At 40.7% G+C, this 23,761-nt stretch overlaps 1 protein-coding gene across 1 annotated transcript in view; it reads left to right on the top strand.

Annotated features, from left to right (window-relative positions):
* Positions 1–17,610, top strand: part of RBM47 (RNA binding motif protein 47) — a 134,617-nt gene extending 117,007 nt beyond the window's left edge. The window contains exons 2-5 of the mRNA XM_007947147.2: positions 4,702–5,858; positions 6,923–7,129; positions 10,414–10,604; positions 17,365–17,610. Of these exons, the coding sequence (XP_007945338.1) occupies positions 4,733–5,858; positions 6,923–7,129; positions 10,414–10,604; positions 17,365–17,610 (1,770 nt within the window). The 5' untranslated portion in view covers positions 4,702–4,732. The remainder of the gene's footprint in view (positions 1–4,701; positions 5,859–6,922; positions 7,130–10,413; positions 10,605–17,364) is intronic.
* The last annotated feature ends 6,151 nt before the right edge of the window (positions 17,611–23,761 follow it).

The following is a 23,761-nucleotide window of genomic DNA, read 5'->3' as shown; positions in this document are numbered from 1 at the left end:
TCAAACCCACCAGCCACTCCTCAGAAGGAAGGTTAGGCAATCTACTTCCGTAGTGATACTGCCTCAGAAACCCAAGGAGGGATCGCTATGAGTCATATGGCACATAACAACAATACCTAGAATATCCATCTTTATGCATTATATTTCATTTTTTATAACTCCCTAGATTCATACTTCATACAGTCTACGTTCTGATTATTAATGCATGTTTACAGCGGTTTCTTCTCATTTTGAATCATGCTACATCAACAAAAGAAGGTCCCCAAAGCTTTAATCTATCCACATCTTTAAGGCTGACTCTACTTTGAGGAGGCAGCTCTTCCCAAGTCATATTTTGAGTGCCTTCCAACCTGTGCATTCATTTAAGATTTTCTTGAATGTATATATTCAATGTTGCCTTTTTAATGACCTCTAATGAAATCTTCATTTTATCGAAGCTTATTTTTGTCCTTTTTGCATCTCTTAAGCCATCTCACTCATTTTTAGGCCAACATTTGTAGTTAGATAATAAATACAGTTAACATACTTCAGCAAATGCCTGGTACACATGAGATTTATGTATGTGTGTGAATGTATATATGTATGTGTGCATTTATTCCAGTCTTAGCTGCAAAATTATGGAGATGATTTACATGAATATGTAAACAGTAAGATGAACAATACATACGGCTAAATCCACAGCACTGGGAGCGTAGTAGAAAAGTGAAAAATGAAACTATAGCCAAACTTACAGGGAAAATGATGTAAGAGCCTATACAATTAGTAAAACTGTAGTGAGAAATTCAATCCGAAACTTCCTAGTGGCCAAAGAAAAAAGGAAAACAGCCAATAAATATCATTGTTCTTTTTTTTCCAGATGTTGAAAGCTAGTGGGAAGAAAGGTTTTTCTTGGTCCATAGATGTTAAATAATAATAATAAGGTGTTACTGTTTTGAAATTTTTAAAGAGCAGATTTCAGACTGAAAGCAAACAGAATTTTTGATAAAATGAATGAGGTTGGGAATGGGAATGATTCTCACAGGTCAACCATTATAAGACTGTTTTGTGTAAGGTGGTAGTTTTAAAGTACCAAATAAATAAATAAATAGAAACAACTAAACCAAATTCACTGCCATTGAGTCAATTCCCCTCCTTGGGTTTCCGAGGTAGTATCTCTACAGAAGTAGATTGCCCAGTCTTCCTTCCGAGGAGTGGCTGGTAGATTTGAACTGCCACCCTTCTGGTTAGCAGTTAAATGCTTTAGGCACTATGCCACCAGAGTACAGTTAGGAAAAAAAGAGTCAATTACACATATCTCAGCACAGTGGCCAGTAAGCTACAAAGTGAGTTGAACATTATTAGTCATTAATGTTTTATTTAGTATAACACATAAGACCTTGCATTTTATATATGTACGTGGTATTTCCTTTCCAGGTCACAGATTATAAACACATTTGTACAAAAGATCTTTTTAAGAATACATCCTTATCTTCCATTTGGAAGAAGGGAAAGATCTTCCTGTTCACATTTGATATTGGAGTTAATCTATCATTTTTAAATTTATACTAGGAAAAAGAATTCTTGATAACTAGATCTGTTTTCGAAACCAGCTTTCAAGAGTGTGAAGAGAAAGAAAATAAGAATAGAAAGCCACATCAAACATGTTTTTTTAAAGAACTGAGAAAGTTTGCCTTAAAAAATTACTTTAAAATTGAAAGAATTGATGGGAAGTTTCACCAGAAATTTGGATGAAAGCTAATAATTACTGACATTCTTAAAAGCACATACAGTGTTAGGCACAGTTCAAAGTGCTTTCTCTGTATGTACAACTGGCCTTCCGTATCCTCAGGTTGCACATCCACAGATTCAAACCACCATGGAATGCAACATTTCGGGGGGGGGGGGTAGGCGGTTCCTAAAAAGCAATTATGTGATCAAAGCAATCCCTCAAAGCCTAAGATGGTGCATAAAGTGCTATTTACATAGCATTTACATTGTTTTAGGCACTATAAGTAATCCAGAGATGACTTAAAGTATATGGGAAGATATACGAGGTTATATGCAAATACTATACCATTTTATAAGAGGAGCTCTGGTGGTTTAGTAGGTAAGGTATTTGGCTGTGAACCAGAAGTTCAGCAGTTCATACCCACCAGCAGCTCTGCAGGAGGAAGACGAGGCAATTTACTTCCATAAAGATTTACTGCCTTGGAAACCCGATGGGGATCACTGTGAGTCAGAATCGACTCAGTGGTAGGGGATTTGGTTTGGGGGCAGGGTATGCCATTTTATAGGAAACCAGAGCATCCGTGGATTTTGGTATCCACTTGAGGTCTTAGAAGGAGCCTTGGTGGTATAGTGGTTAAGGCATCTGGCCACTAACCAAAAGCTCAATGGCTCAAACCCGTTAGCTGCTCTGTGGAAGAGAGATGAAGCAGTCTGCTTCTGTAAAGATTTATAGCCTTGGGAATCCAATGGGGGTTGCTATGAGTCAGAATCAACTGTACGGCAGTGAGTGAGGGGTCCTGGAACCAATCCCCTATGGATACTAAGATATGACTGTATTAAACCACTTACTCCCCTGAACAACTTGAGGTTATCACCCCCATTTTACAGATAGGAAAACTGAGGTATGGAGCAGCTAAGTGCTTTGCTCCAGGCTACACAATTAGGTAGTGATACAACTATGATTCATATGCACCATGCACTGTGACTCCAGCAGGGCAGCGGGCCTCAGGCACTCTAACCACATTTCAAGTGTTCAGTAGCCACGGTAACTAGTGACTACATACAGTATTAGGTCAGATGAACATTTCCATCATCCCAGAAAGTTCTGCACAGCACTGGTTTAGAAAAAGCATGGAATCCGAAGCCAGAAGTCTTGGAATCAAATACTTGCTGTGTGAAATGGACAATTTACTTAACCTCCCTGAGCCTGTACTGTTTCTCTATGTTACAGCAAATGAACCAGAAAGATTATTTTGGCCAAATGGCAAATACTTCAGATTTCTTCTGTGTCTGTATAGTTTTGTTTTCTTTAGATGCTTAATTATCCTTGAAATTCCCTTTAATATTGTATTCAATTCTTTATACTAATTTTTTAAAAATGGATGATGCCCTGGGTTCTATGTTACATGATGAAATCTTAATGCAGGCATTAAAAATGCTGTTTTTACAAAGAGTTTTAAGAACATGGAGGAATGCTTATAAAATAAAGTAAAAATAGAATGTAAATGTGTAAAGAGCAAAGCTCCACCTTCTCCTCTGCTCAAAAAAAAAAACCCAACCTAGCAAAAAAGATGTGAATGTTTAATTGTGGTTATCGCTGGGTAGAAGATTTAGGGATGATTTATCTTCCTGTTTACTTTTCTTAATTTTCATAAAATTTACTTGACTATTTTTGTAATCCAAACACTGACATAAGCTTTCATTTTTTAAAAGGCTAGTCAGAGCCTTTCATTACCAAAGCATACTGTGCAACTCTTACTGATAATCTTATCATAAAATTTGGACTCGTTCCTCAAGTTCTGTGCTGTATGAGTGATGGTCGCATGGTTTCACCCTGTACTTGTCGGTCACTAGACATGTGTGGCTATTCAAATTTCAGTTAGTTAAAATAAAAGAGAAAATTCAGTTCCTCAGTCCTCTAACCATGTTTCAAATGTTCAGTCACCACATATGGCTAGTAAGTACAGTATTAGCACAGATTAACATTTCCATCATCACAGAAAGTTCTGCACAGCACTGGTTTAGAAGAAGCATGGAAACAGGAAAAAAGAAGACTTAGAATCAAGTCCTAGTAAAAACTATTACTTGCTGTGTGACATGTGCGATTTACTTAACCTCTCTGAGCCTATTCCCACGAGCAAAGGGGAACTAATAATACTATTTACCAGGTAGAGAAGTTAAAAAGATCAAATAAGGTAAATGCAGATGACAGGCCCCTGCAAACTACAATGGGGTTCCCAAGTCTCTCGGCTTGAATTTAATCTCCCATCTCTGTGGCTTGATTCCAAATCTGATAATCTTATTGCTCATACCAAGAATTTTACCTGAAGGACATCATAAAAATCAGACTTCCCAGCTCTTACACACTTCTCAGGCTAGCTCCTTAGCAAGTTGATGTTCCATAGCTTCTTTATTAAAGCTTCAGTACACAGCGCTATATATGTTTTGTGTTTTATTGTTCTTGTATAGTAACACCTCCTCCCAGTATTCCTTAAAAGTCTGCATTGTAAATACATTGTTCTATTTCTATTCCTCCAATGAAAACTAGTCTTTCAAAAGGAAAGAAAACGGCCAGATTTGCCCAATAAATAAATGGGCTAAGATGCTATAACTAAAAGGAAATTAATCTTGAGTTTACAGTGCAGGAATTAAGTAAAAGATATTGTCATTTGTTGCAAGAACACGAGGTTTTCTCCAACAATTACAGGAGTTTCTCTATGCTTCAGAGCTGTTAGGGTAGTGATTAAGCGGAAGTACTTGCTCACTGCTATTTTTTTTTTCCGAGTCAACTTCTGGTTTTTCCTGCAAAGCAACTTGGCTCTTTAAGAGCTTCTGCATTTCCAGAGCAAGCCTCCATCTTATTTGTCATTTCAACCACCTGATGGCCTATTGCAAGCATGACTTGCGACTCTTAGAAAAAAACAGCAGTCGAGTTCCCGCCCACCTCGGCGCAGATCCCACACTCACTGCTGCCTTCCCTTCTTCTTCCCGCAGGTTTCCGCGAGCACTGGATGCCTGTGACATCATGACCGCAGAGGATTCCACCGCAGCCATGAATAGCGACTGCACCGCAGTGTCTTCGGCGAAGCTGCCTGAGGGCGTAGCCGGTGCACCCAACGAGGCAGCGCTGCTGGCGCTCATGGAGCGCACAGGCTACAGCATGGTGCAGGAGAACGGGCAGCGCAAGTACGGCGGCCCACCGCCCGGCTGGGAGGGGCCGCACCCGCAGCGCGGCTGCGAGGTCTTCGTGGGCAAAATCCCGCGCGACGTGTACGAGGACGAGCTGGTGCCCGTGTTCGAGGCCGTGGGCCGCATCTACGAGCTGCGCCTCATGATGGATTTCGATGGCAAGAACCGCGGCTACGCCTTCGTCATGTACTGCCACAAGAACGAGGCCAAGCGTGCGGTGCGTGAGCTCAACAACTACGAGATCCGCCCGGGACGCCTGCTCGGAGTGTGCTGCAGCGTCGACAACTGCCGCCTCTTCATCGGCGGCATCCCCAAGATGAAGAAGCGCGAGGAGATCCTGGAGGAGATTGCCAAAGTCACCGAGGGCGTGCTTGATGTGATTGTTTATGCCAGTGCGGCAGACAAGATGAAGAACCGCGGCTTCGCCTTTGTGGAGTACGAGAGCCATCGCGCCGCTGCCATGGCGCGCCGTAAGCTCATGCCGGGCCGCATCCAGCTGTGGGGCCACCAGATCGCGGTGGACTGGGCCGAGCCTGAGATCGACGTAGATGAGGATGTGATGGAGACGGTGAAGATCCTCTATGTACGCAACCTGATGATCGAGACAACAGAAGACACGATCAAGAAGAGCTTCGGCCAGTTCAAGCCCGGCTGCGTGGAGCGTGTCAAGAAGATCCGCGACTATGCCTTCGTGCACTTTACCAGCCGTGAGGACGCAGTGCACGCCATGAACAACCTCAATGGCACCGAGTTGGAGGGCTCATGCCTTGAGGTGACGCTGGCCAAGCCCGTGGACAAGGAGCAGTATTCCCGTTATCAGAAGGCAGCCAAGGGCGGTGGCACAGCTGAGGTGGTGGCACAGCAGCCCGGCTACGTGTACTCCTGTGACCCCTACACACTGGCCTACTATGGCTACCCCTACAACGCGCTCATTGGGCCCAACAGGGAGTACTTCGTGAAAGGTTAGTGGAGCTCTGCACTGAGTGGGCCTGTAGGAGCTCGCTTCCTGCCTTTAGGATACTGAACCTCCCTTTGTTGGGTTCTGAGTTCTTTTCCTTGCTGTTACCGAAGGCATACACCTCGGTGGCATTTAGAGAAATATAGAGCTTTCCTTTCTACGGGATGAGCAATAAAATCATGGGGGGGGGGGTTATATGCAAGCTCTTGTATATTTTTTCCCCTCATTCTCTGATTTTGGGCTAGCCCACTAATCTCTTGGTACTTTGGCTAAAACCTGTTTGTGAAACTAAGTCTTTAAAATGTTGAAGGTGAGGAGACTATTGTGTGTGTGTGTGTGTGTGTGTGTGTGAGAGAGAGAGAGGAGCTCTGGTAGCATAGTGCCTAAGGCACTTGACTGCTCACCAGAAGGCTGGCGGTTCAAACCCACCAGCCACTCCTCGGAAGGAAGGTTGGGCAACCCTACTTCCATAGTGATACTGCCTCGGAAACCCAAGGAGGGGTCGCTATGAGTCGGGGTCGACTCGACGGCAAGCAACAACAATATGTGTGTGTGTATATATAATATGTATTATAAATATATATATTGTGTATATGTATATATGTGTAATGTAGATGTATGTATGTAAGTATATATGTATATATATCTTTTTTTTAATAGAAAATCATTGAGTAGGATATAATGATACAAAGCATTCTAGTGTAAAACGAGATACTTAGGTGCTAGGTTCTAGATGACTTGAGTCACTTTCACCTCTCTGGGTGTGTTTCCTCAAGCATAAAATGAGGAAGGTAGATTAGCAGATCCCTTTCCAGATCTAACTTTTGTACAGTCTGAATGTTTTTCCACCCTGACGTTTCAGTTGCAATAAAGGGGACTCACCCTGTGAGTTCACCTTTGGCACTAAACAGATGAGGTATCTTTACCAGCTCATTGAAGAGCAAAGTTATAGCCACCCGTAACTTAGACTCAGGCGAACCACTAACTACCGAGAACTTTGGGTTAATCTCTGCGTCCTGTACTCACTATTTTTTAGTCGCTCATCACTTTTTATGTTGTTATTATAAGCAGGCAGCATAAGAGGCCGAGGGCGAGGTGCAGCTGGCAACAGAGCCCCAGGGCCCAGGGGTTCTTACCTCGGGGGATATTCTGCTGGCCGCGGTATCTATAGCCGATACCATGAAGGGAAAGGAAAGCAGCAAGAAAAAGGATTTGAGTTTGTCCCAAATTTGGAACTCTCTGCCGTCAATCCAGTTGCCATTAAGCCTGGTGCAGGTCAGTATAAATCAGAATGAGGATGCATATATTCAGCGTGAACCCCAGCCCTCTCTCTGCAGTGAATCCACACCTTTTTTGGCACATGGGTTCCTCTTCTCATAGGCAGTTAGAGACTAGACAGTGAAGGTGGACACCTGGACTGTCTTGTCTGGAACTTAATGGGGGTTGGTCTAGTTCTGACTATGCTTATGTCAAAGTTTCCAGTGATGGGTTTTTCATACGGGTGTCACCAACTGTTAGGCTTTTTCCCATCTATGGCTGAGCAGGCAAAGTTGGTGGGGGAAAATTGAAGAATATAGGGCTTGCTGTTTCTTCTGTTAGCTGAAATCTCTTTCCCCCTTGTTGTTTAATCCCGTTGAGTCAATTCCAACTCACAGTAACCCATGTGACAAAGTAGAACTGCCCATAGAATTCTCTAAGCTGTAATCTTTATGGGAGCACATTGTCAGATCTGGTCAGTGGGTGGACAGGTGGAGTGGTTGTTCCTCCAACCCTCTTCCTGGCTTCACTGAAGGTGGATTGAAGAGCTCTTTGCACAAATCCTCACCTCTAAGCTTAGCTACCCTGGTTTTCTTTGGGTTGAGAAGGGTACACTCCTATGGCTAGATTAAAAAAGAGTTAAAGACCCTGTCACTTGGAGCATAGGTTTGCATTGGCCTCATAGGGCTAAAACACATTCTTCCAGTACAGCTTCCCTTTAAAGTAATCCAATGATAATGTTTTTGCCTGTGAAATTCTTTTTGCAGTTAAGTGACTCCTTAAACTAGATTTCCATATCAATGCCACTAGCGTTATAAGAAGTTTAAAAGTGATGCCATATCTGTCCTTAATTCCATAAAACAAAGCCTGGATATGGGACTTGTCACTTCTACTCGTTGGGAAAGACTCCTATTGGCAAATTGCAATGGCTTAAGGTTTAACTAGAGAAAAGAACTACTGGACAATCTTTAGCCATGTTAAGTCATGTCTTGGGGCCTGAGAGAAAAATTCCTATGGGCTAGTAGCCAGAACAGTCCAGTTACTTAGTATTACCCTGACCATAAAAACCAAGCCAAACTCACTGCCATTGAAGTCAATTTTGACTCATAGCGACCCCTTAGTGGGTTTCGGAGGCAGTAAATATTTATGGACCTAGATTGTCCTATCTTCCTTCCACAGAGAGGCTAGTGGGTTTGAACCACCAGCCTTCTACTTAGCAGTCAGATGCCTTGGGCACTATGTCATCAGAGCCCCCTATGTAGCTAAAAGTCGTAGCTCTCTCTTGGTCCCATCTCCTTGACCTCTGCTTCTGATTCATCCAGAAAATTAGAACTTTGTATTTTTGGAGAGTCGCCAAAGCAGTATTGAAGTGTCTGTTGGCAAAAGACAATGGAAGAAGTGGTTGGAAAGGCAGGTAAAAGATTGGATGATGGTTTTAGGCATTTTTCTATTGGGTGGCTGTACCATTGTTTAGCTTATAGTTCTTTGTCTCTTTATCTTAGATTAAATCAGCTTTTATTAGGTTAAATATACCCACAATTAGAGAAAAAACAGAACTGGAAAAATTCTTTGTATACGTATTTCATAGTCTTGCTTATCCTTTTAACACACACACATACATACATACACACACACACTAGATTGCAAACTCCCAAATCAATGCTACTATCTTCCTTTTTATCTCACTGAAGGAGCTCTGGTGGCACAGTGGTGAAAGCATTTAGCTGCGAACCAAAATGTCAGCAGCTCAAACCCACCAGGTGCTCTGTGGGAGAAAGATGAAGCAGTCTGCTTCGGTAAAGATTGACAGCCTTGGAAACCCTGTGGGGGCAGTTCTCTGTCCCATAGGGTCTCTATCAGTCGGAATTGACTTGATGGCAGTGGGGTTGGTTTTTTATGGTTAGTTAACTTTCAGTAACTGCTCTATGCTTGAATCCCTGGTTGAAATCAATCCTTTGCACTTTACTCACAGAAACATCTTTGAATTAGCAAGTCTTACCCACCCACCCAAAAAAACAGTCACTCTACTGCTTTACTCTTGAATGTAGACATTAGAAAATTAGGGACTTTTCCAATTTTTTATTATGTATTTTGTCTTATACCAGTCATGATGAAATCTGAAATACGTAAGTAGGGAGGGTGAATACCGACCTCTTGAGTTCTCAGAATGAAACCATCAACAACACCTGCTTCTTAGAAAGGGGTGAAAGTGACAAAGAAAATAGGTGTGGTGATGAGTGAGGTGACTGACAAGGAAGGGGCCTGGCTTGCTCTCATTCTTGTCGGGTTTCTGACCTCACTTCTTGTACTGAGCCTTTCTTCCTTTCTTATTTTTTTTCTCAATTTTTAAACTTTGATTGTGATTTGGGTGAAAGTTTACAGAGCAATTTCGTTATCCATACCACAGTTCATACACATTTTGTTTCATGACATTGACTGCAATTCCCCACAGTGTAACGGCTCTCTTACCACTTCCTCCCCATAGTTAGTCACCTCTTCCCTGTGTCCTTCCCTCCCATGCACTCCCCTGTCTCCAGCTATCTCCTTGTGCAAACACTGCCCTTCTGTTCTCCCGAGAGATTGATGGCTTCAAGGAGTGTATCTACCTGGTGTAAAGGTTCACCCCTTATGCCTGTCTTTTAGTTGGCTAGAAGCCACAGGAGTAAGTTCAGTTCAGACCTGAAGGGCAGCGAGGGGCCATAATCTCAGGGGTCTCACCAGGTTCTATCAGACCAGCACACCTGGTCTTTTTTTTTATTATGATTTTGAGTTTTGTTCCACATTTTTCTCCCATTCTATCCAGGATCTCCTACACAGAGATGCCCCTCCGAATGGTTGACAGTGGTAGCTGGGCACTGTTCTTCTGGTTCTCTGGTCTAGTTCTTCTGGTCTCATGGTCATATAGGCTGAGGATCACATGGTCTGCTAGTCCCTTGGACTAATTGTAGAAAGCCCTTTCTTGCACTATAGAGCATCAAGAGTAGGATTCAAAAGGATTTTCCTGTAGAAGTGGTGGAAAATCTTGGTGTAGGCAAGGTTGCAAAAGTTTAACTCTAGAACCTCTTTCATGATGATCTATGGGAGACTCCATACCCAGGTAGATCCTTTTGAAAGAGAGACATGGGGAATTTCCTGCTCCCTCCCCTCCCATTGGGTACATAGCTTTTTCTGAGAAAGCATTGGTTAACATGGAGAGGCTCATGACAGTTAGACTTGATTTTTAAAAGTATCTTAGAGAAAGTGATGGGCCTCTTTGTGGCTGACCTGTTCTCTCCCTCTTGCTTCTCTTGCTTCTCTTGCAGTGGCCATCCCTGCCATTGGGGCCCAATATTCCATGTTTCAGGCCGCTTCAGCTCCTAAAATGATTGAAGACGGCAAAATCCACACGATGGAGCACATGATCAGCCCCATCACCGTGCAGCCAGACCCAGCCAGTGCCGCCGCCGCCGCCGCTGCCATCATTCCCACCGTGTCCACGCCTCCACCGTTCCAGGTCAGCCCCTAGTTGCAGACATTGTAATTGGTGTGTTAAGCCTCTCTTTAGCATGGATTCACTTACAGTTCAGCACTGAGAGTGTCCTGTGTACCTAGCTCTATAAGAACTATAGTGTTGGGTGACAGAAGTTTTGTTTTAATAAGTCATGACAGAAAAGAAAAATTTTCTGATGCTATTGCTGTATTAAAGATGAGAAGTTACATGCAAAAATAGCATGTAATTTCCCACAGTGTCGTAGTATTTTTTAATGATACTGGATTATATATATTCTTATCATTAGAAGTCCCTGAATGGTGCAGACGGTTAGTGCTCAGCTACTTACTGAAAGATAGTAGTTCGAACCCACCCAACGGTGCCGTGAAGAAAGGCCTGGTGATCTGCTTTCATAAAGAAACCTTTCACGGCCAGAAATCCCTATGGAGCATTTCTGCTCTCAGCACAGGAGCTGGAATCGATTGTTCTAGTTTGGTTCATTGTTATTGTTAAGGACTGACACAGTGCAGGGAGATGTTTCATATTCCAATTGCAACTCCATTAGAATATTTTTAAAGCATTTCTGCTACCCATGTACCTATGTATATACATGTATATATGTGTGTATACCCATGCATAAAGATATATCAATATATACATAGATATATAAAATTTTTCAGTGTCTACCCTTATTCCTCTCCTCTAACCGTCTCTCCCACAATTCTTTTATTTCCTCCAATACTATTCTTAATGGGTTTTTTCTTTCTTTTTAAGTAAACATCCTCTCCACCCCGCCCTGTAGCTTACCCAAGGAGCTCTAATGGCATAGTGAATAAGGCATTTGGCTGCTAACCAGTAGGTCATTGGTTCAAACCCACCAGCCTCTCTGTGGAAGGAAAATGGGATGATTTAATTCCATAAAGATTTACTGCCTCAGAAACCCAGTGGGGGTTGCTATGAGGCAGAATCAACTTGATGGCTCAAAAAAAAAAAAAAAAAAAAAAAACCACACTGCCGTGGAGTTGATTCAACTCATAGTGAAGCCTCCTTGGGTTTCCAAGGTGGTATCACTATGGAAGTAGATTGCCCAACCTTCCTTCTGAGGAGTGGCTGGTGGCTTTGAACCACCAGCCTTCTGGTTAGCAATCAAATGCCTTAGGCACTATGCCACCAGAGCTCCCAACTTGATGGCAGTCAGTTTTTTGGGTTTTTTTTCTATTTGTTTGTAGTTTACCCTCCCTTTCCCACCCACCCCTGGTAGCTATCAAAGAATATTTCTTTTTTTATGAAACCCTTTTCTTGACTTTGCATTAGTGATCTCATATAGTAACTTCACTTAGCATAATGGGCTGTAAGTTCATCAATGTTAAGAGATGTTTTGCAGATTCATCAGTGTTCTGGAATGTTGCATAGCATTCCATTGTGTATGTATCCCATACTTTCTTGATCCATTTCTCTGTTGATGGGCATTTAGGTTGTTTCCATCTTTTTGCTATTGTAAGTAGTGCTGCGATGTTACCATCTGTTTGTGTCATGGCTCTTATTTCTCTACATATATACTTGGTAGTAGAATTGTTGGATCACATGATACTTCTATTTAAGTTTTTTAAGGAAGCACCTTATTGTTTTCCACAGTTGTTGCATCATTTTACAGTCCAGTAGCAGCGTATGAGGATTCCAGCCTGTCTATAGCCTCATCAGCCTTTGTTGTTTTTATTTTTTTGAACTTTACTATTAATGCTGAGGCGAGATGTTATCTAATTGTTGTTTTGATTTCCATCTCTGTAATGGCTAACAATCACATGCGTTTTTTCAAATGTTTCTTAGCTGCTGAATATCTTCTTTCGTGAAGTGTCTGTTCATGTCCTCTGCCCATTTTTTAGTTGGATTGTTTATCTTTTTGTTAAGTTGTTGAAGTTTTCTATAAATATTAGAGATTAGCTGCTTGTCCAACACATCGCCAAAATTTTTCCCAGTCTTTTTACGCTTTTGGTGAAATATTTTAATGTGACTAAGTGTTCATTTTTTAGGAGGTCCCAGTCATCTATTTTGTCTTTTGGTGTTTGTGTGCTTTTTGTTATATTTGATAGTGTTTTTATGCCCTGAATTAGGGCCCCTAAGTTTGTCTCTATTTTTCCTTTGATAGTCTATGGTTTTAGGTTTTATGTTCGGGTCTTTTATCCAACTTGAGTTTACTTTTGTGTATGTTGTGAAATATGGGTCTTGTTTCATTTTTATGCAAATGGCATCTAGTTTTGCCAGCACTATTTATAAAAGATACTATCTTTTCCACATTTAATGAGTTTCAGTTCTTTGACAAGGATTAGCTGTATATAGGTAGTTGGATTTACTTCTAGGTTCTCAATTCTATTCCATTGGTCTACGTGTCTGTCATTATACCAGTACCAGGCTGTTTTAACTACCGGGCTATATGGTAGGTTTTGAGATCAGGGAATGTAAGGCCTCCTATTTTGTTGTTCTTCTTTATTAGTATTTTACTTATCCAGGGTCTCTTTCTTTTCCATACAAAGTTGGTGATTAGCTTGTCCAAGAAAGATGATGGAATCTGGATCGAGACTGCATTTTAACTGTAGACTACTTTGGGTAGCATTGACATTTTCACGATGTTAAGTCTTCCCCATCCATGAGAATGGTACTGTCTTTCATTTATGTAGGTCTCTTTTGGTTTCTTATACTAGTGTTTTGTAGTTTTCTTTGTATAGGTCCTTTGTGTCTCTGGTTAGATTTATTCCTAAGTACATCATCTTTTAGGTGGTTATTGTAAATGTTATTGTTTTCCTGATTTCCTTTTCAGAGGTTAGTGTAAAGGAATCCAACTCATTTTTGTATGTTGATCTCATGCCCTGCCACTTTGCTGTAGCTATCATTTAGTTCCAGTGATATTCTTACTGAGTCTTTGGGATTTTCTATGTATAAGGTCATATAATCTGCAACTAGAGATAGTTTTAGCCTATCTTCTTTGCCAATTTGGATGCCTTTTATTTCCCTTTCTTGCCTTATTGCTCTGGTAAGGACTTCCTATTCAATTGAATAGGAGTGGTGATAAAAGGCATCCTTGTTTGGTACCTGTTTGTAAGGGAAATGCTTTCATTCTCCATTGAGAATAACGTTGGCTGTTGGTTTTATATATCCTTCCCTACCTTTGCTTATAATCTTCTTCTGTTTATCTGCAGTTTCTTCACTTTCATCCCATGTATAGAATCTTTCCTATCTGTGTGAGCCTGGGGGAATCATCTCCTGTGCTTCTCGTTATGTATTTCATCACTTGGCACATGTTGTTGTTAGGCGCTGTCGAGTTGACTCCGACCGTAGCAGCCCTGTGTACAGCAGAATGAAACACTGCCTGTCCCTGCACCAGCCTCAGAATCCTTGCTGTGCTTCAGTCCATCACTGCAACTTGACATATGACTGATCTTACATTCTATCTCCTCAATTAAAATTAAGCTTCTTCAGACCAAGGTCTATCTTTATTTGTATCTTCAGTGCATAGTAAATAAAACCCAAACTAAACCAAACCCATTGCTGTCAAGCTGATATCGACTGTATAAGACAGAGTAGAACTGCCCCATCTAGTTTCCAAGGCAACTCTTCATGAAAGTAGACTGCCACATCTTTCTCCTGCAGGGTGGTTGGTGAGTTTGAACCACCAACCTTTTGGTTAGCAGCCAAGCACTTAACCTTTGCACCATTAGGGCTCCTTGTGCATAGTAGAGAGATTCTCAGAAAGTAGTTGTTTTTGCCTGATTGGTTTTTGGGATCTTCATTGTCTCTTAGGCATATTATAAGTTACCATCATGTAGCTTGGGGCAGAGCCACTCATTTACTCAACTTTTAAACATAGCTACTGTGTTGGGGACACAGTGGTAAAGGTGTCTTTCTTCACTTAATGTCTGTACCACTAAAGTCATATGTGTAGGTTAAGCCAACTGTATAGGGTACCCAGAACTCAGAGTGCTTCTGGCTCTATTCCATCATTTACCTGCCCCAGGCTGGTGGCTGGTACATGCTTATGTGCATAACTTGATCTTGAACACTGTCAGAATGAACCGCCTGAACCCAGGTGTTGGGCTGGGCTATCACATGGAAAGATTTTTTTCAGATGCCACCTTCCTGTGATTCCCTCCCTTTGTGCAATTACTACAACATAATGCTATTACATAATTATACAAAGCTATACGCTTGGAGGGGCTCCTGGGGATGTGCAGATGATTTATACTCAATATTAACCAAAAGGTTGGTTGTTCAAACCCACTGCGTGGTGCCACAGATTAAAGGCCTGGCCATCTGCTTTTGTCAGATTATAGCCAAGAAAGCCATGAGCTGGAATCATCTTGATGCCAAAGGGTTATATACTTGGAAAAGATTGTTTGTGTCTTGCTGTGAGCCACAGAGTTCCCAATTCTAAAATTTCTCTCCTTAGCTGTAAAGGTTGCTGAGGAGATACTCAATGGATAGTGTTTTAGGAAGCAAGATAATGTAGGACTTAGTGGCATGCTTCCATTGCTTAAAAATCATGTCCCCTTGTGCATGCCACATTACCCGTGTGAGCCTCTCCATGCAATCATAATCCCACCTTTTCACTGGTGGTTGTATTGATTCAGTAATGTCATACAAATAAGCACTTAGATAGGTGTCTTAAGAGAAGTAATGTCTCAGTTATGATTTTTTTTTTTTAAAAAGAAACCAAACCCACTGCTATCGAGTCAATTCCAACTCATAGCAACCCTCATTAGGTTTCCAAGGCTGTGAATCTTTTTGGAAGTAGATTTCCCTGTCTTCTTTCCACAGAGCAGCTGGTGGGTTTGAAACACGAACCTTCCTGGTTAGCAGTCATATGCTTTAGGCACTGCACCACCAAAGCTCCTTCAGTTATGAATAGTTACTGGTATTAGTATAGTATAATTATTATTTTCATTACAGTTGAAGATAGTACTCTTAGATTATGAAGTTCTTTGAACATAATTTGGTGACTTTTTTGATTTGCAGACTTTGTAAAAGGAATAACTTATCCCTTCAAAGTCCATGAAGAATGAATTAGTTCAGTCTAATTCTCCGTTTATATATCCTGAACAGTATGTTTTGAAACTTCATTAAATTATAGAAACCAAAGTAGCCTTTCCTACAGGGCATTCTGTGGAATATTAGGTGCACCAGATAGTTTGTTAAGTGTATGTTTTAATTTACGAAAAATCTCCTTTTCCATGAAGTAGCTAATTGAGTTTGCTCCTTGGCAGACAATTTTTAAAGCCGTTTTGTGTTGCAGAAGTTCATGGTTTGCAGTTTAATGCAAAAAGGAAACCATTTTATTTCAATTTTATTAAAAAGGTTTGTTTTATTAGGAAGTAAATGTTAGAGTGTTTTGTGGTCTGTTTGAAGAAAATGCCAGACAACACTCTTCCCAACTCCTCCTGCTATTTGATGGGAAAACATAGAATTTTACACTTTTAAGTAGAAAGAAGGATGTAGCAGGGACTTCAACAGTGCCAGTGGTGGCCATAGCCTGAGTGTGGCAGTAGCCTGAGTGTGATTTTTTTAGCTTGTCCTCCCTCACCTCCTCCTCATCCTTCGAAACCCAGTTCAAATGCCTCCACTTTAATCAAGTTAGTTGATTCCTTCTCGAAGCTTCCACAACAATTTTTCAAATACATACAGTGGTGCCTTATCTTAGATGAGAGATGATTGAAACTATCATATTGGCAGAAAATTGTATTTGGTCAGAAAATCTCTTAAGAAACTATTCATCTGTAGACCAGTATGTTCCATTAAGTTAGCATAGTCTGTTTTCCTCTCTAGTTTAGAAACAGCTAAGTATGAATTAAAGAAGCTGGCATGGATTTCAGACTAAACCAAACTCACTACCATTGAGTCAATTACAACTCATTCCATTGGGCTTCCAAGGCTATCAATCTTTACAGAAGGAGACTGCCCCATCTTTCTTGTACAGAGTGTCTGGCATGCATTTAGAGGCTGTATGTATCACTGTGAGATCAACTGAATGGTAGATTCTCAGCTCCCTACTCTAGCATCCACTCCTCAGAAGGAAAGTTGGGCAATCTACTTCCGTGGTGATACCACCTCGGAAACCCAAGGAGGGGTCGCTATGAGTTGGATGCGACTCAACAGCAGTGAGTTTGGGCTTGGTTTGACTCTAGCACACTCCAGGGCATATGCCCATTGAGCAGAATTCTGGGTAGAAGATTCCAGAGTATATAAATGTTCTCTCAGCATTCCAGTTCTCATCACAGTCATGTCATTGGGTTTGAATGAGTTGAGTGCCTTCAGGATGCAACACCATCTTACCTCTTTAATGGGTTATATCCCACTCCTTTGGGGACATTGGTGGTTCAGTGGTAGAATTCCCTCCTTCCGAGTGGAACTCAGACAGTGCATCTCATGTGCAGCTATATCTGTGGGGCTTTGCACACTGCTGTGATGCTGGACAGCTGTAACTGGACCAGGAAGAAATTCCTGACCATCTACTTGTGGGAATGAGCTAATGAAAATCAACACAACAGTCTGGTCCTCAGCCAGCCATTTCATTGTACATGGAGCTGCCACAAGGCAGCTAACAACAATAGCAACAACCATAATGTCCCCATCCTTTACAATAATTGTTACTTGTTTACTCATCTGCCTTTTGAAAATGAAAAGCTTTGATTTTACATCTTTGTACTCCCATCCCCTGCAAGATTCTTGTTAAATGGTTGACTGAACGGGATGGGCTCATACATGCATTCAATAAGGATTCTTTCTCTTTCTTCAGGGCCGCCCAATAACACCAGTATACACGGTGGCTCCAAACATTCAGAGAATTCCCACTGCCGGGATCTATGGTGCCAGTTATGTTCCATTTGCTGCTGCTCCTGCCACAGCCACGATCGCCACACTACAGAAGAATGCAGCAGCCACTGCTGCCGTCTATGGAGGTTATGCAGGCTATATACCTCAGGCATTCCCCGCTGCTACTGCTATTCAGGTTCCTATTCACGATGTCTACCAGACGTACTAAGACTGGTGATGAGCGTGAAGACAAGCCGCAAAGACAACCACTGAAGGAACGCTTTACTATTTATGAAGAAAGACCGTGTTGGATTAGCACACATATGAAACCTACTGAAAGTGAAGAATGTTATCAAACGTCATACAGAAATATTTTATATACATGAAGTTTTCACTAGTTTTTTAAGACTATTTTCAAGTTAGCAAGCCTGTGTTCATCCATGTCTAAGAGACTTGCCTTAATACCATCTCTTAAAAATGTGTTATACTCTGATACATTTGTATAGAGGTTTGTTGTTTTTTTAAGGATATATTTTCAGTATGAAGGTTATTTTCTTAACTTCTGCACTCCAGAGATTTCTATTTTGTAGTACCTTCAATAATATATCAACTTTATATTAAAAAAGCACACTTGAGCAGCTAGGGAACTATTTTGAAAAAAAGAATATATTCAATATTTAAAGATACAAACAATAGTGCTTTAAAACTACTACATAAAAAGTTATTTTAAAAGTTATACTGGAAAGTGCAATTTTAAAATGAGTAAAACCTCTGAATTTCTGCTGGCATTAAGGGTTGATGGTGTTACCACCATGTGTTATCCATGATGGTTCTGTTTTTTCAAAGACATTAAACACTCAACCTCTCCTTAAGCCAAGATGTAAAAGACTTGTCAGACTTCTGAGTTCAAACACTGGAAAGCTCTCACCTGCCCCCATTACCCTGGGTCCCCACCCATTCCTCCGCTCCACCCTCAATCCAAGTCTGATGTTTGGCAAGTCTAGGACAAATGAATTACTCTGATAGAGAAGTTTTTGTTTTTGTTTTATTTTAATGCTTTTATACTTCTTCCTGGGTTTTTGTTGGGTTTCCTGGTTTTTGTTTCATTGTTTTTTGGTTGGGAAGGTATTCTATGCATGCTGTTGTCAATAGCAGAGTATGTGTAAGCACAAGGTTCGAATAGTTTGCAAAAGACTTCTTTGCATAGTTATTTAAATGTCTAGTAGAAAACTTTAATTTCCTGTCTAATGCTTTTATTTTATTGTTTTTGAAGTTTGAGTTGTAGTGACAGAGAACGTATGGTATTATAGACAAGAACCCCCCTGCCGCAACCCCCAAAAGACTTTTGTCAGCAGAAAGTTATGCTTCTAGTTGCCTTCTCGTGGTCATGCAATACGCCTGTGGTCGTTAGGGGTGTTGGAAGCTTCATGGTTGTTGAGCAGTGCTTTCCTCCATTGCTGTGCATCTGAGAGGTGACCTGATTCAGGTGTGCACACCTAGGAGGAGGAGAGACGTGCAGGAGTTAAAAGGTGGTTTGTAAATATCTTCTAAAATTCAATTTTTAAAGCCGTTTTGTGTTGCAGAAGTTCATGGTATGTAGTTTAGTGCAAAAAGGAAACCATTTTATTTCAATGTTATTGAAAAGGTTTGTTTTATTAGGAAGTAAATGTTGCAGTGTTTTGTGGCCTGTTTAAAGGCTTTTGTTTAGCAGAGTGAATGTAAAATACAGTAAAATGTTAGCACTGTCATCTACTTTAAGAAATACATCATCTTGGATTTTTCTCTTTTAAAGGCTCTATCAAGGAAGTGAGGTGTGCAATAGGTAGCAAATATACTGTTATGTTTTATGTCATTTTAGAGATCCATAAAATCTTTGTACTCACTGGATTTTTGCTGATGGCTGAAATTCTTATTTGTAGATTTATAATAGGATCATGCCCTTAGCAACTATTTTAGTTTTATTTTAAAATTAAATTAAGAGATTCCCAAAAGGCCCCCCCCCCTTTTTTTTTTCTCCCCTCATCTTGGGATGGGATAAATTTTTTATATATAAGCAATATTTATTTTTAACTATTTTGTAAATTGTATTGGGTGCCTGGTAAGGCCTTTAAACATTCCTAACATTCCTTTCCATCGTTCCTAAATGACATAAAGTAAGTGTGCAATGTTCCTTTGTGTTCCCAGAAGCTGCATCCAAACTAAATCTGTTGCAATGAGTAACCAACAAAATGTCATTTGGCTCAGATCCTCATCCCTTGGCGTTGTGTCAAAGAAGTACTCTTCTTCTAGCGAGGGATTATCACAGGGTTCACTAGATGAGAATCTGACCCAGTGTTCTTACTGTATTTTACATGTAAATTATTTGCAAAAAAGTGAAAAGGATAAAAGAAAAATACAGATATCTTAACATGGCGACTACCAAACTACCTTAAAAACAAATGTTGGTGACAAAGCCAGTTAAGTATCAGTGAGCCTGTCTGTGGTCTGTCTGTTCTATTGTTTCAGAACCATTTCATGTACACTACTGAGATACGTTTATAACTTGAAATGTGAACTCTTTTTTTTTTTTTTTTAGGGTTAAGAACAAACTATAAATGTCAGAAAAAAAAAAAAAGAAAAGAAAGTTTAAGTGTTCCCTGTTTTCAAACATGCTTGTAGTTTAGTTATTTTTAGCTGCTTTGTATTTGAAAAGCTTTTACGTTTATTTAGATCTTGCTCCATTCATATACATTCTTAGGATGTAGTAAATAAAGCATTCTTTAAAGAAATCGTAAGACTTTATCTTATTTTAATTGTAGTTTGGGTGAAATTTACAGAGCAAATTACTTTTCTACTCAACAATCTGTACACGTTTTGTTTCGTGATGTTGATTACAGTCCCCTCATTGGAACCGCACGCTTCCTGCTTCCTCCCTGGGTTCCCCCATTTCCCCTCTCTCCTGCTCCTTCCTGCCTTCTGAGCTTTGTTTTGGAACAAATATGTTGGGTTGTACTAAGAAGTAACATTCCTCTCTGGTAAATAATAATTCACTTTATAGGACTGTATGTTATTTGGCTGAAAGTTGATTCCCAGGGTGGATTCTGTTCCAGGTTTGGGGGGTGTCTTAAGGGCCATAGTCTTGAGGGTTCCAGCAGTCTCTGTCAGACCAGTAAGTCTGGTCAAGATCTTATTTTAAATTGTGTTTTCTTTATACTGATTTTCTTTTTTAACAAAACTAGAAAAAAACCTTGCGGAATGGAATTCTATATTTTCAGTTGGAGAAACTGGCAAGTTGTTGTATCTTTGGTTTGGAGTTACCATTGAAGGTGCAGTACATGGTTAATTGTGAATTATCAGTATCCTTAAACTTCAGCTCAGATGGTAAAATGGTGAATACTCACTAATCAGCATCTGGATTGGAATAGAGTGAGACTAAGTGTGTCTTGCCTCCATACTGAAGTTTGCATTTTGTGTTCCCAGGAGCTTTATATCCAAAATACTACATGGAGATAGTCACTGTGACATGGAGTTATTTGTTGGCCTCATGAAAGTGCTGGGGTGACCTTGATGTCACTGCACCTGAAACCAAAGCCTTCTGTTTCTCCTTTTCACAGTATAGAGCAAAGTTTGTCAGAACATTTCCCCCCCCCCTTTTTTTTTTCTAGAGATCACCCTTAACTTCAGAGAAAAAATACCCATCACCAAAGCCAACCAAAGAATTCAAGGGAAAGTGGTGGATTCTTCATGAAATTACTTCTAAAAACTGCCTAGCTTGCCACTGCCAATGATAAAGATTACGAATTTGACTTCTTAATCTTGACCCTGGGTTGAGACCTTCTGACCTGCATTTCTTGGAATTCTAACTTCCTGCTTCCTCTTTAAAGAATAAAGGCCCTTTTAGAAGCAGGACAGGTTGGGAAACTTCCCAAGATGACAGCTCATTGGGCAATGTTTTTAAGGACAAGAGCTGCTGGTTCCTTTCTGTTCTAAGAAAAAAGTATAGACACCCTTCAAGTTCCCAGGTCACCTTCAAAGTTAGGTTGACCGTGTTTTGGAAAAAAAAAAAGCATGAACAGTCATGTAAGACATGCTAGGTCCCAGACCTCATTCTAGGTGGGATAGCCAAAACAAACAATACCAACGAAATCCTACACTCGTGGACTTACAATCTAGTGGGGGAACACTGATGAAATGAACAGGTAACTAATATGCTGTATGCTGAGTGGGGATTAAACACTATGATGATGTGTTTCATAAGGCTCTGGCTTCCGTTATCTCAGGTGGACCTAATAATAATTCTGCAAACTAAGTGAGACAGATACATAACCAGCCAAGGTCACACAGGTAAGAACCAGGACTCAAACCTGTGCTTGGAGCTCTAAATCCTAGGTTCTCACAAACATTACACTGCCCTGGAAGTAGTGATAAAGCTAGTCATGCCAAGGACCCAGTCAGGGTTGGGTTACACAATAAGCAAGGTAAGCACATTTTTTCACTACATCAAAGATTGTGCTTCTAGGTCTAGCTAGCATTTCTCTCTCTCCCAGCCCCACAGCACTTCCTACAGAATCAAAGCCTCTTTTCAAATTTGCAATCCCTGACAAGTACAGAGCTCGCAGTAAGCAAGGTAAGCATGGGCTTACTTGTGTGTAGTTAGAAATCTTAAAAATGTTGACTATAGCTCTGGTAGCATAGTGCCTAAAGGCACTTGACTGCTAACCAGAAGGCTGGTGGTTCAAACCCACCAGCCACTCAGAAGGAAGGTTGGGCAATCTACTTCCATAGTGATACCACCTTGGAAATCAAGGAGGGGTCGCTATGAGTTGGATCCAGCTTGACAGCAAGTAACAACAACAACATAGTTTAGTAAGTAAGCATGAGTAAGCCCATGCTTACCATAACTCACTGCCATTGAGTTGATTCCAACTCATAGTGACCCTATAGGATCAAGTAGAACTGCCCCATAGGGTTTCCAAGGCTGTAAATCTTCACAGAAGTAGACTGCCTCATCTTTCTCCTGTGGAAGAGCTGGTGGGTTTGAACCAACAATATTTTGATTAGTAGCCAAATGCTTTAACCACTATGCCAACAGAGCTCCCTTGTTTTTACCTTGCTTATTGGGTAATCCCCCCTGCAAGGGCCAATTTCAGAGCAAAAGAAAAAGAAAAGCCAAGCCTTTCTACATGTGTAGTTTCTTTGGTGGCTTTCAGTGTATTGTCAGAAGCAACCTTCTTCCTCAGGGCATGGGAACTGAATGACTGAAAATGCCTGCTCAGCCAGGAAGACAGCAGCTATAAGTGGGGCTGGTAAAGTGTAAGGAATTCCTTCTGCAAGACTGCTCCAAGATTATCAAGGAGGCTACAGAACTACCATAGGAAGTCAACTATTCCTTTCTGAATCTTTAGTAGAATTGGTACCCTGATTTTTTTCATTCCAAAAATGCATGTCATAGTAATATACATAGCACTTACTGGGTTGAATATCAAAAATCAATTAATGACCACAATGTAGAACAATTAGAAGACATTGTTTTGATCTTTCCTTTCTTGTGAAAGATAATCCTATGTACAGTCCAACATTTATGGGGTGCTATTACATGACAAATCAACTTCTTTAGACTTCTTTAGAAGTCTAAAGAAAAGACTTCTTTAGAGTGTTAAAGGAGAAAGATGTCATTTTGAAGACTAAAGTGTGCCTGACCAAAGCCATAATATTTTCAATTGCCTCATGCATATGAAAGCTGAATAATGAATAAGGAAGACTGCATTTGAATTGTAGTGTTGGCAAAAAATACTGAATATAATATGGACTGCCAGAAGAATAAATAAATCTATCTTGGAAGAAGTACATCAGTAATGCCCCTTAGAAGTGAGAGTGGCCAGACTTCATCTCTGGTACTTTGGTAATGTTCTCAGAAGGGACGAGTCCCTGGAGAAGGATAGTGTGCTTTGCAAAGTAGAGGGTCATCAAAAAAGAAGACCCTCCATGAGATGGACTGACACAGTGACGGACACAGTGGGCTCAAGCATAGCAATGATTGTAAGGCTGGCTCAGGACCAGACAGTGTTTTATTCTGTTACACAAAGGGTCTCTATGAGTTGGCACCGACTAGATGGCACCTAACAGAACAGTTCATGCAAAGGCATTCAACTGTGTGGATCGTGAAAATTGTGGATAACATTGTAAAGAATGGGAATCCTAAAACACTTAATTGTGCTCATTAGGAACCTGTACATAGACCAAGAGATAGTCATTAGAACAGAACAAGGGGATACTGCATGGTTTAACATAAGGAAAGACGTGCTTCAGGGTTGTATCCTTTCACCATATTTATTCATTCTGTATGCTGAGCAAATAATCTTGAGAAGCTGGACTATATGAAGAAGAAGGTGGTGTAGGGA

Source organism: Orycteropus afer, unplaced genomic scaffold, assembly GCF_000298275.1.
Source record: "Orycteropus afer afer isolate SDZICR_OR568_19922 unplaced genomic scaffold, OryAfe1.0 scaffold00176, whole genome shotgun sequence".
Lineage (NCBI taxonomy): Eukaryota > Metazoa > Chordata > Mammalia > Tubulidentata > Orycteropodidae > Orycteropus > Orycteropus afer.
Note: the sequence above shows the minus strand (reverse complement) of the source record. Positions and strands in the feature narration are given on the sequence as shown.